Source organism: Rhinatrema bivittatum, chromosome 2 (genome assembly GCF_901001135.1).
Source record: "Rhinatrema bivittatum chromosome 2, aRhiBiv1.1, whole genome shotgun sequence".
NCBI classification, from domain to species: domain Eukaryota; kingdom Metazoa; phylum Chordata; class Amphibia; order Gymnophiona; family Rhinatrematidae; genus Rhinatrema; species Rhinatrema bivittatum.
Window position 1 is genome coordinate 216,945,029 of NC_042616.1, and position 13,702 is coordinate 216,958,730.

General features: G+C 39.8%; 1 protein-coding gene across 3 annotated transcripts in view; it reads right to left on the minus strand.

The window, feature by feature from the left end:
* The window catches only part of SKAP2 (src kinase associated phosphoprotein 2), a 525,725-nt gene that overhangs the window by 159,710 nt on the left and 352,313 nt on the right, over nt 1-13,702 (minus strand). For all 3 annotated transcript variants that reach the window (XM_029589160.1, XM_029589159.1, XM_029589161.1), the window contains exons 7-9: nt 1,971-2,095; nt 1,083-1,146; nt 516-647 (exon numbers count right to left, since the gene is read on the minus strand). In XM_029589160.1, the coding sequence (XP_029445020.1) occupies nt 516-647; nt 1,083-1,146; nt 1,971-2,095 (321 nt within the window). The remainder of the gene's footprint in view (nt 1-515; nt 648-1,082; nt 1,147-1,970; nt 2,096-13,702) is intronic.

Genomic DNA, 13,702 nt, shown 5'->3' on the forward strand with positions numbered 1-13,702 from the left:
GCTGAAAAGAAAATATCTTTTTAATATTGCCCGTCAAGTTAAAAGTTATCCTGGTAAATCCACCTGGATAACTCTGTAACCTAACTGGAAACATTCAAGATAGCAAGTTCGGTTTTAAAGTTATTCAGGTAGGTTTACCCAGTGATAATCAATGGGATGGGTTTATCCTGCTCAATATCCAGGATAACTTATGCAGCTAAATTTAGCTGCATAAGTTATCCATTTAAAGAGTTTTTAAATACTGGTCTCACATTGATACTACTGTTAATGAAGAATTGGTCTTGAATGTCTGTCAATATAGACTAAGAGAGTTTTCATCTAATTATAATAGCTTTGTCAAAACCTCTACATCAGGTTTATGTAAGATATTTTTCATTATCTGTGCACTCAGAGTATGTTCCCCTTCCAATCTCAACCTTGGTAACTATATAATGACAAATAGATAGCCACCCCATCCCTGGAGTGGACTGAATATTGTGAAAAACAATGGTTTTTATCCATAGCTTGTGACATACCTGGAAGTTCTTCATAAATGTCATCATCTATTGGCTTAATGCTGGTTGCAGGAAGGAATGAACCAACTTGCCCAATTCCATTGCCTACTTCTTTTTCTTCATTGTCCTCGGGTATAATATCAGATTCCAGATCTATTAAAAACCATTTGAGAAGTTTGTTTGGATACTAAACCAGCCAGTAAATGTTTTCTTTAAAATAACCCGGTATTAGATAATAAGAATGGACCAGTTAAACACGTCTTAAGTACAAGAACACATTAGGGATGGTGCAGCAGCACCACCACAAAGGAACATGTAATCCTTGCAGTTGGATACAAACATCTGTAAAACGAGTGCTATATTTTACTTTTCAGTATGTATTTGAAACATATGCTTATTTCTTGACGGTAACACAAAAAGCTACATCATGGTTAAACACTGCTCTTAAAGATTAAAAAAAACAGATGAGCATCCATCTGCAAATATCAGATACTAAAATAAAATACTCAAATAATGATACTATACTTATATCAGGTATAAATGCCATACTGCTTGCTATACTTTTTAAAATATTAACAGTGTTCTTACCTTGCAATATAAATTTAATTTGCTGCACCCATTCCTCTGCTTCTTTAGTGGTAGCGGCTGCAAACTGTTTAGAAATAAGTAAAACTGCCTCAAACACTACAAAAATACAACATTCTTGTCATCTCTTCAGGTAGCCATTAGTAATTCTTTTTATGTCTTCTGGTACTTTTCTTGCAAGGATGCTCCTTATAATGTACAGTTAATTTTGACAAATTTATGTAATTGAAGTAGAGGATGATGGATTTGAAACTCTGATCAGCAGCTGGCAGCTGTGCAGAAAAAAAAAAAGCTGCTTCTCTTCATCAATGTCAAAGCCAGAACTGATGAACAAAATTTGCCCTTGACAATTAGAAGACACCCATGAATTTCTTTAGACTGCTGGGTACAGTTTTCTTAAAAATGTTCTTGTCAGATTCCAACATACTACCTGACAACTTAATTAACTGGCTTTCAACTGCAATCTCAGATATTTAAAACTTATTAAACATACATTCTATATTGATGTCTAGCTGATAAGACTTCAGAATTGTGTAGCCAATATGTACTTCCCGTTGATTTCAATGCAAAAAGCTAACCAATGAAATATGCAATTAATGCATAGATATAGTTCTTATAACTTCACTTAATTTTGTTTTAGAATGGCAAGGCGATTAATTGGTAAAAGATACATTTTCATGTTGTAGTTCAAGGATGCTTCATATACACATACTGTATACTTTCATCTGGCTATAGATATATAGAGATAAAGAAATAATTATTTCCAAATATATGAACACACTGTGGGCACATATTCACAACAGCTTGTACATGAAAGGGTCCTGTCTTCAAACTAGGTACAGCAGCTTCTTAATCATATTACTTTCAAGAAAGATAAAAAAGAAGTCCAACCTGATAGATGCGTTTATCAGGAGCAGAGATTTCAAAACAGCAATCTTTCTTTGTATCCTTCCGAAGGGTATTATTCATTTTGACTGTGTATCCATCTATAGCAAATTCACCTTTCTGCTGTTTGTCTGTCAGAGATAAAACCAAAGCTAGAAATCCTTCATTTATCATGGCAAATGTAAATGTTTAATTGAGCTATGGAGTATTTAAGCTTTCCATATAGCATCTCGGTCAAATTACTAATTCTACTCAGAAGTCTAGATTTTCTTTGAAATTTGCTAAATATTACCCAAGATGTTTTCAAGACTGACTTATAAATCATAAAATACAATATAAATAATAGAACATCACATTTTTTTCAAAATAGCCTTATTTTTACTTTTTGCAAAGGCACATTCATTTTTTTCTTTAATGTATAAGTGCATGTCATTAGGAAGCCTTCAGGGAGATATGTGCAGATGTTGGACCTATTTGGTTAGGTAGTGCTTGTTACAAATACTCTTACCTAGGGAAAGCCAGGAACTGGAACATGGAACATTTAGAAAACCAATGGCAGAACCTGTCAATCTGCAATACTTCATCACCAAGTAGCTCCCTACTCCTTAAAAATGTTTTGCAATGTAAAATTGCATAAGAATAATGTGTAATCTCATTCTCTTCCCAAATACTGTATATAATCTAAAGCTAGAAATAAAATGAAATGGCACAGCAAAATATTCTAGTGTTGCTCCTATCTTTCATGTTATGAGACACAAAACCTTTTTATTGAAGATAATTTTGAATGCCATTATTTCATATAACCTAAAATATAAGGGAAATGGTGTTGGATTACTAGCAAGCCTTGAAAGAATTTCTAGAGTTTAACACGTGGCTTTCCAAACGTTTCCTATTCACCTACAAAACTAAATAAACACCAGGATAAGTGACATTAATCACTCAGAAAGCACAGACTTTGAATAATGTCAATGTATGTCTCCAGTGGGGTGTCAGCAAGCTGGGAAAGCCAGTGACCACCTTCAAGGTGGTTGCCCGGTTTACTCAATCATCCACCCCAGAGGAAAGGTAAAAGAAAAAAAGTGAAGTCAAGTAACTTTTTATACATTTTTGTTAGGCAATTAAAAAGTATGAATTATGCAGGATTTAGCAAAGACACACTGTTCACACCACTATCCCCTGTAATGTTACCAAATTTGTGCGCTGTGATGTCTCAAAACAAACAAACCCCAACATCAGCTGATGTTTCGGCCTGCCCTGCATCAGGGGGAACAAAACTTATCTTAGGAGTTTACAGCCAGTCAAGTTTTCAGGATTCCACAATGTACTGAATGAGCAGAATATAAATTGATGGAAATAAAAATAAATAAAATGAGATTCAAGTACTGGGTCTCCAATTTATGCAAATTTATCTCAAGCATATTCATTGTGGATATCCTGAACACCCAACTGGGTGTGGAGACATCAGTATAGGTTTAGGAAGCCCTGGTTTAACACAGTGCCCTAGAACTTCTAAAGGTGATGGATTTTTTTTTAAATTTATTATTTATTGAATTTTCAAAATATATTTCACAAAGTATCCTCTTTGCTACAGAAACATGATACAGCAAATAAGCAACAATATTAAAAGGAAAAAACAAAGGAAAAAAGAATACATTTCCCATACTACTCATTGTATTCATTAGACCCCAATCTGAGGGGGAGGCAGACTTAAATCAAGGAGAGTATAAGAAACAAATACTTGAAATGACATAGCATAACACGGCTACATACATTTACGTCAGAACATTGATTCCAGCAGATGGTATCATTATCCTTGATTCAATGAACTTTTTAAGCTGTTCCAGTGCAAGAAATACAAAATTATCTCCCCTAAACTTGACCAGACATTTGCACGGGTATCTTAAGAAAAAGGACACCCCTAAGGCCAGGGTTTCCTGCCCCAAGGCTAAGAAACCCTTATTTTTTGGGTAATCAGGTTGTCCCATAAATAAGACATTAGATTTCTTAAAGTACTTTTTCATAACTGCATTCAAGTCACTATCAGTTAAGAAAGTAACCAGTAGCGTAGCTCTGCTACTTCATAGTTGGAAGACTCCAAATAATCTGTAAGGTTATTCAAATCGACAGCCTGTGCCTGTACTTGAAATCTTGAACCAGATGGTAAAAAATATACTTTATCCAAGGGGGGGATCAGTTCAGAAGAAAATTCAAGAATCTGAAGGAAATATCTCCTTAGAGTGAAACGTGGCAATTCCCCCACCACCCTTGGAAAATTTAGAAGACGCAGGTTTAGGTGTCTCACCTTGTTTTCAACGTACTCATTTCTTCTATTCAAGATATCACCATCCTGAATTAGAGAGCTTTGTACTCCTTTAATTGCTTTCATCTCTTCTTCTATATGTTTACATTTTTCCTGATTTTCCTGGTTTTGAAGCTGGCTGTTCTTACAAACTATTTCTAGCTGCTGTGATAGTGTACAAATCTTGAGAGAGCAATCAGAAATAGCATTACCCATATTTATAACAAGGTCCCAGATTGAATCAAGAGTAACTATGACTGGTTTCTGGATCAATGCGAAGGTTTTCTTTGGCTCCAACAGCCTCTCACCTTCTACACCACCGCTTGCTGCATTAGATATTTCGTCAAGGGAGAGCACTCCTGGTCCACCCGTTGCAGTTTCCAGCCCCTCTGGAGTGGAATAATTCCCCGCAGAAGCTCCCTCGGTGTTGGGAACAAGAGAAACCATACCGGGACTCTGCCCGACAAGCTGCTGCAGCCCCCCCTGCTCCAACGGTGGAGGTCTGACGTCAAGCGGGCTCAGGGACACCTCCTCCGAGGCTGGGGTGAGTTCTCCTCCACTCACCTCAGCAGCCGGAACTCCTGGCCCTGAAAGTGAAACCGTTGCCAGGCATTGCGCGATCGTTTGCTGCCCGGAGAAAGGAGGGGGTTCCGAGGGAAAGATTTTTACTTTCCCCTTTCTTTTCGCCAGCATTTTAAAGGTAATATCGCAGAAACAAAGTTAGAAGAAAAGCGCTGAGCAGAGCAATGCCGGCGTTAGGCTGCCATCTTGATTCCTCCCCCATGCATCACCAAAGGTGATGGATTTTAAATGTCATAGTGAACAACTATAATGAAGTGCAGTATACCTGAAGAACAACTCATATGAGAGATAAAGATGTGGAGCAATTTCTCCTTACAAATTAATTAAAATAAATAATTTCAGTAGCTTCAGAAACTGCACAGCTTAACATTAAACACACATACTATGTGGACTATGCACAAAAACTTGTTCTAGAAAAGTCTAAGCATGTATACAATAAAGATTTTAGAGTACACACTGTGAAGCCGATGTACTCAGCTGTACGCAGTTTTGCAAAGTCTGTTTCACACAAACTGCATGCATGCGCACAGTTTTACCCTTTGATGCGCAAAGTGGCCTTTACAAATAGAAAAGTTACATAAGTAGTGTGCTAATATTAAAGCAACAGAACTGCAGGGCTTACGAGATAAGGAGATGGCACGGTGGGTTATAGAAACATAGAAATGACGGCAGAAGAAGACCAAACGGCCCATCCAGTCTGCTCAGCAAGCCTTCGCACTCTTTTTTTTTTCTCTCCTCTCTCATACTTATAAATAGTAAATAGACATAAATAGTTCCTTCACTGTCTGTTTCATCTGTATTATATATCAGCTTTAGTTCTAGGTTAATTTACTAATTCCTCTATCCCTTCAAACTTGCATATTACATTCGCATCTCCAAGTTGTTGCTCCCTGTTTTATGTAACAGATTTCTCTGTTCCCCCTGTTCGATGTAAACCGGCATGATGTCTCTGACGAATGACAGTAAAGAAAAGCCTTAAATAAATAAATCTGTTACTCTTGGCCCTTAGTAACCTTTTGGTTCTGTATCCCTTCCACCCCAGCCATAATGCAGAGAGCAGTGTTGGAACTGCATCTAAGTGGATATCTAGCTTAATTAGTTAGGGATAGTAACCGCTGCAATAAGCAAGCTACACCCATGCTTGTTTACCCAGTCTATGTAGTTTAGTCCTTGTTGGTTGTTGTCTGTATATAGATTCACTTTTCCTCATTCCCCCCTGCCATTGAAGCAGAGAGCTGTGCTGGATATGCGTGAAGTATCAGACTTTCTCCCTTGCCATTGAAGCAGAGAGCTATGCTGGATAGGCATTGAAAGTGAAGTATAGGCTTATTTGGTTAGGAATAGTAACCGCCGTAACCAGCAAGCTACTCCCCGCATTTTTTGTGAATGGAAATCCTTTTTTTTTTTTTCCCCACATTACCTTTTGCCATTGAAGCTTAGAGCAATGTTGGAGTCGCATTAACTGTGTATATGTTTACTGAATAAGGGTATTATCTCCAGGTAGTAGCCGTCATTGGTATTATCTCCAGGTAGTAGCCGTCATTCCCCCGAGCCACCCACTCTTCATACACATCCTCTAGACCAGTGGTTCTCAACCTTTTTTTGGCCAGGACACACCTGACAGATAGTTCTCACATGCGTGACACACTGAACATGTGACCATCACGGGGCTAGATGTAAGAGTACAGTTTGCATCCACGGGAACATCCCTGACCCATAATAATGGATATAAAGCAGAATTATGACATTCCCCATACAACTCACCCTACAAAAAAGATATTCTGGTTCTGGTGTCATCTCAGTAACAGCAACTCAAACTCCTACTTCCAGGCTCAATAGCCCTACATATGAAAAGACAGCAGTTTACCACCTCTTGAGAAAACACAACAAATAAGACGGATACAAACGCTTACATGCTAGTAAAATATCTCATCTCGGTAACAGACACAGAACCAACCTAACATACTCCCAGGATCTGTAGTAATGCACATAAACTAATCCGCACACAGTTATACCTGTATTATGGAATACACTCAAACAGGAGCAACCCTATCTATGAAAAGGCAACACTACAAATATTAAATCAGGCCCTAAAAACCAATACACCTCTTATTAGGAAAACAGAACTAGCAAGCTGCTATAGATCCCCACACAGAAATAATTGTAAAACTATACTAATAAGCAGAATAAATGTTTTAAAACAGCTATGAACAGAATAACATCCAACAATTAAAAACTCATAAAACTATTAAAAATTCTCCAAATGCCAATAAAATATTTCAAAAAAGCAAACACATCATATAATATTAAATAATTAAAATGGCAGTCAATCAAGAAAAATAAACTTAAAAAGCCACCTTTACTTACTCCCTCCAGCAGCTCTCCTACTCCTCTGCCATGCAAGCCGTAGCACACACCAGAAGCAGCAGTAGAGGCTAAGCTCTATACTCATGGTCCTCTTCCTTAGGGCCCATGTCTCTCACACACACACCATACCAGTCATGCATGCCCCCATGACCAGTTTCTGTCTCTCACACACCATCTCCCAGTCTTTGATACACATACCAGTCACCTTCCCAAACAGTTTCTCTCATGCCATACACACACACAGGCTTCCCACTCCCGTGTTCTACTTACATATATGGGCTTCTCATTCTCATAATCACTTTCTCTGTCACACACACACACACACACACACACACTCACTAGTTTCTCACTTCCATGCTTGTTTTCTCCACATGCACAGGCTTCTCATTCCCATAATCACTTTCTTTCTCTCACACACATACACAAACACACACCAGTCACCTGATCTCTCTCATGCATAAACAAACACACACAGAGGCTTCCCACTGCCATGTTCTCTTTCAGATATACAGGCTTCTCCCTCCCATGCTGTGTCTCATACACACCAAGGTTTCTCACTCCCATGCTTACTCTTTACATGCACAGGCTTTCATTCCCATAATCAAGCTGAAAAGTCCTAACCTCTTTAGTCTTTCCTCATAGGGGAGCTGTTCCATTCCCTTTATCATTTTGGTCGCCCTTCTCTGTACCTTCTCCATCACAACTATATCTTTTTTGAGATGTGGTGACCAGAATTGTACACAGTATTCGAGGTGCGGTCTCACCGTGGAGCGATACAGAGGCATTATGACATTTTCCATTTTATTCACCATTCCCTTTCTAATAATTCCCAACATTCTGTTTGCTTTCTTGACTGCCGCAGCACACTGAACTGATGATTTCAATGTGTTATCCACTATGATACCCAGATCTCTTTCTTGGGTGGTAGCTCCTAATATGGAACCCAACATTGTGTAACTATAGCGTGGGTTATTTTTCCCTATATGCATCACCTTGCACTTATCAACATTAAATTTCATCTGCCATTTGGATGCCCAATTTTCCAGTCTCAGAAGGTCTTCCTGCAATTCATCACAATCTGCTTGTGATTTAACTACTCTGAACAATTTTGTATAGACTGCAAATTTGATTACCTCACTCCTCGTATTTCTTTCCAGATCATTTATAAATATATTGAAAAGTATGGGTCCCAATACAGATCCCTGAGGCACTCCACTGCCCACTCCCTTCCACTGAGAAAATTGTCCATTTAATCCTACTCTGTTTCCTGTCTTTTAGCCAGCTTTTAGCCAGCTTCTTGTCTTTTAGCCAGCTTCACATGCTACAAAAACTTAAACCTCTGCTTCATCTTAATGACTTTTGCACAATCCTCCAAGCCACTATTTTATCCAAAATGGATTATTGCAATGCCATCCTCCTAGGCCTCCCAAAAAATGCCCTCCAGCCCCTTCGGATGTTCCAGAACTCTGCTGCACGTATCCTCACCAATGCCCACCGATATGATCACATCACCCCTGTCCTCAAACACCTACATTGGTTGCCAATCACATCACGGATTATGTGCAAAGCCCTCACCATCGTTCATAAACCTATTCACAACCATGACATGCCCTGGTTCAAAGAGCACCTCTGATTTTGTACCCTTGACAGACCTACTAGAACACAACACCGTGCGACGCTGCACACGCCCTCGCCTAAACTGACAAAACTCAAGTCTACCAAAGAACGTGCTCTCTCCATCGCTGGGCCTGCCCTTTGGAACAAGATTTCCCCTAGTCTTCGCCAGGAACTGTGCCTAAAGAAATTCAAACAGAACCTCAAGACCTGGCTTTTTAAACAGGCCTACTCCTGAACCAACTCTCTCTATACCCTCCCTTTTCCTCACCGCCTCTCTGTAAACACCCCTCGTAATTTCACCTTTAATACATAATCTCAATACCCCATAATGACTTCCTCCCTGTATGTACATCCCCCCCTCCCTCAAGTCACAGTGAACTTTTCCTGAACATGTTTATCTTCCTGTACATATCCCTCAGGCCATTGCAACTCGACATCTAAGATCACTCACTCAAAATCTCCTAGACATTCCCTCACCACGACAGGCCAGATTAGACATAACCAGAAAGAGAGCATTTTCAGTAGCAGGACCATCTCTTTGGAACTCTCTACCCAACCCTCTCCGTCTAATATCGAACCCTCATCACTTCAAAAAAGCTCTGAAAACATACTTTTTTCAACATGCATTTAATAACTCCTCTAAGTATTCTTCCAACAAAACTGAAGTTCCCACCTCGTCAACTCCATCCATTTGACACATACTACCCCAATTCTGCTCACTTGACACATATTACCTTAATTTTTCATTCAATCATTTTTCATTCCCTTCATTTTTCAGGATATACTTATCTGACAACTCATCACTTCTTCCCTCCCCCCTCTCGCCTTTTTACCTTTCTTATTCTGTTTACCATGGCACGCTACTATTATTATTATTATTGTTTTATTTCTTAATTAAGAATTTTATTTTAAGCTAGTAATTATCTAGCTATTTAACTAAATTTATGTATTTTTATTTAATTTAATTTGTACTTTATTTTTATCTTATTTTAAACTATTGTAAACTGTTTTGATAAAATTTTATTTTAAAAAGCGGTATATAAATACCTTTAAATAAATAAAATAAATAAAACTCATTTATTTTTGTATAATACTATTCGCCATCCCCTCCCATGCCTTTAATATATACCCTTTCTACATAGTTATTTATTTTACTGTTATATTTTATCCTGTTGCTACTTTTGGTTACCTGTTTTATTGTAAAATGTTTTGCTGCATTAAGTTACCTGTAAACCGAGGTGATGCTCCCAACGTAACTCGGTATATAAAAATGCTTAAATAAATAAATAAATATACGTTACAAGATGCATAAGAAATAAAGAGAGATAATCAAATAAGCAATACACCAAAAAAAGGGCTTAACAGTCTAAGCAGCAGTAGAATTTACAATCATGATTGAAATATTATTGGGGGACATGGGAAGAGGTTACCAGCCTACGGCCCTCTAAGAAAAATTTCAATTACTCAGGCAGAAAAAAGAAAAACTTTTATTGCCATTCTTGATGATACATTTTTACGGATAACGAAGTACAAAACAGAAACCTAAGGATACAACATCTTGTCTTAAGGTAAGAAAGCCCTCTCTCTTTACTTGAATAGCTTGAGCAAGGTCTGGAAATATCTTAATTTAACCATGAAAAGAAACAGAGAATTTATGGAAATAATTCCACATAACATTGCTTACAACAACAGAGGAAATAAAGGAGACTAAAAGAGTACTCCTATTCAAAACATCGAGAGTAGAATTTTCAAGAAAATTGGTCAAGTTAGTTTGAAAGTCTATAGTCGAAACCGCAGGAGTTCTTTTTGGAAGAAAATAATTGTTAACAGCAGGTATTTGTTCTGAATCAAACATCAATACCTCCTGAAATATTTTTTTTTAAGGTGACAAACAGAATTCCCCCTATCACTTTGGGAAAATTCAAGAGGCGTAGGTTTAAATGTTTCATGTTATTTTCCAAAACTTCAATGCATCTAGAGATAGCATTGCGATCACTCACTATTGCAATGCTGAGCTCCTGAATTAATTGAGCACTATCTTCAACTTTAGTAATTTTAGCATTAATTTCAGTTACTTGATCCCGAAATTCTGATGATTTTTTATGACAATTAGCGGAGAAAAGGTTCATCTTAACTTTAAGATAACTCCCAAAGCCACCAACTAAATCCCAAATAACCTCCAAAGTTACTCCCTCTGGCTGAGATGGTAAAATAAATGACTCACCCCTATTGGCATTTTGAACTTCCTGGGGAATACCAGGTGTAGAAGATCATGCCACCGGCTCCACACACAGTGGACCAGCCAAGGAGGGGGTAAGGGGGAAGCTCCCATCCGCTTCCCCACTGATTTCAATGGAAGAAGGTGAATCAATTGAGAGCGTCAGGATATGGGTGAATGACCCATCCAATGCGGGAATATTTGGCGCGTCATTGCCATGCGCTGAGGACCCACACATCTGATCATCTCTCCACGTTGGTGTATCCCGGAGCTCCAGGCTCAGGGAAACCATCTGCCGGTGTTCTTTTCAAAGGATAATTGAAAAGAACACCATGGGCAGGAGCAGCAAAACAACACAGCCTCCTGAATGCCACTATCTTGCCTCTCCCACATCCTTTTCTGTACCTTCTGAAGGATCTTATGAACTGAGACTGCTGTATTCTTCTTAGGAGGCTCCATGAACTAGAAGATGTCCAATTTCTTGTTTCAGCCTCCTTTAGCAAAGAAAATGCAATGGCTTCAGGCATTCTCTATACAAAACCAGCAAAGAAGCAGTCCTCTGGTGGGGACTTCCTTCTTTCTGGAGGAGAGGGGTAAAAAGGGAGACCTGTCTATTCCTGTTCTTCACAGATACCACCAGATTTATAACCATATCCCCAGGAGTACTCTGAGTCACACCCCAATTGGTACACCAATGGAGAATAGCCAGAAGGTGCCCCTCCCACAAACATAGCCTCAGAGAATGGAGTGTTTGCTGGGGCTTGGAACCAGAGGAATTCCTGTGCCTTGAGAAAGCTTCCTCCCCTAATGGCCTGGAGATGACCATCAGGGTAGCCACCATTGATTTAGATTCCCCTCTGGAAACTAGCACTGGCAGTGGTGATGGACTAGCAGGCAGCTGGATAGGCTTGAGCTGTGGCTAGACTTTAGTTTCTGTTTGCCCCGATGACCTTGATGCTATGGTCCTCAGACTGCGTAGCCTTGTCCAAGGCCTGCTGGATCTTCCTGTCTAGCTACTCCTCAAAGATTGCAAATGCTAAAGCAGACTGGGGAGACAGGAGGAGTGGTCACATCTTCCAGGGAAACCAGAGGTGTATTAATGGCTAATACCTGGACCCAACCCTCAGAGACTGGTTCAGATCCTGGGACTGCTTCAAGGCAGAGCTCTCCCCTCTGTGGGACCATTACGGGGGATTCAAGCTGCAGACAGAATGTCTCAATCCTAGAATCATGAACCATTGGAGAAAGATGTCTGTGCTTCTTCGCCTTCACTCAATGCTGTGCATCAGAACTTCTTGATGCCAGAGTCAAAGAGGTGGAATTAGATGCCTTTTTCAAGAAGGATGAGGCAGGTGAAGGCCCCTCTCCCTGGTCATGCCTGATTTCAACGGAGTATGATGTCCCCTTGATGCCAATGCATCACCAGCAACCAGTTCAGCTCCTGGGTCCTTCGATGTCAGTGCCAATGGGATAGTCTTTCAGGGCCTGAAGTGTTTGTCCATCAGCTCCAGATGGGTCCATTGTCCTTTAAGGAAGATGGTCACACACAAGTGACACTCCTGGAAGTCATGCGATGCTCCCAGACACAGGATACATCTATCATGGGGCTCCATGACAGACATAAACTTGGTACAATGAATGCAACACTAGAAGCCACTGATTTGCTTCTAGTGTCGAACTCAATGACCAGGGGTGGTCAATGTTCTTTGCTGCACTGGCCAACACCCTAACCAGGAGGAAGGAATGGAAAGGAAACTTAGAAAAATGACAAAAAAAGCTACCTAAGACTAAGAGGAAAGCAACAAGGTCATGGAGCCGTGGGTGGATTAATGGATTCAGGACCAGTGGGTTATGCACCTCTACCAGCAGATGGAGACAGAGCAAACTAACATCACAGTACATATAGTCCTGTAGTGACATCAGCCTGCCAGTATTCTCTTCAAAATCAACTGTGGACAGACCAGCAAAAACTTGATTAAAAACAATCATTTCTGTACTCAACCAACAAGAAACACTGAACTCAGGCAAGAACATATGCATATTAGTCTAGGGACTGGTGAACACTTACCAGTAATCCCCTGGAACACAGCCACACAGGAGGACTATAACAATCATTTGGCAGTCAAGGGTGGGAAACTGAATCCACCTAACCACCTTAAGGAAAAGGAAATTATCAGGTAAGTGGTGATTTCTCATTTCCTAGCATGTGGATACATGGATTCAGGACCAGTGGGATGTACTCAAGCTATTCCTGAATAGTGTGGGAGGCTGCCCACGGTCTAGCCAACACTACACGTACAAAGGCAGCGTCCTCCCGTGCCTGCACATCCAGACGATAATATCTGGAAAAGGTGTGTAAGGAGGATTATGTTGCAGCTCAGAAAATGTCGATGGGTGACAAAAATCTAACCTCCGCCCATGACATTGCCTGAGTCCTATTGGAATGAGCCCTAACCTAAGTAGGCAATGGCTTGTCAGCATCCACATATGTGGCCATGACCACCTCCTTAATCCAGCAAGCTATTGTAGCCCGCAAAACTGGTTTGCCCTGTTTTCCTCCACCATGAAGGACAAACAGACGATCTGTCTTTCGGAAAAGTTTAGAAACCTCCAGATATCTCACAACATGTTTCTTGAAATCCAAGGGATGCAATA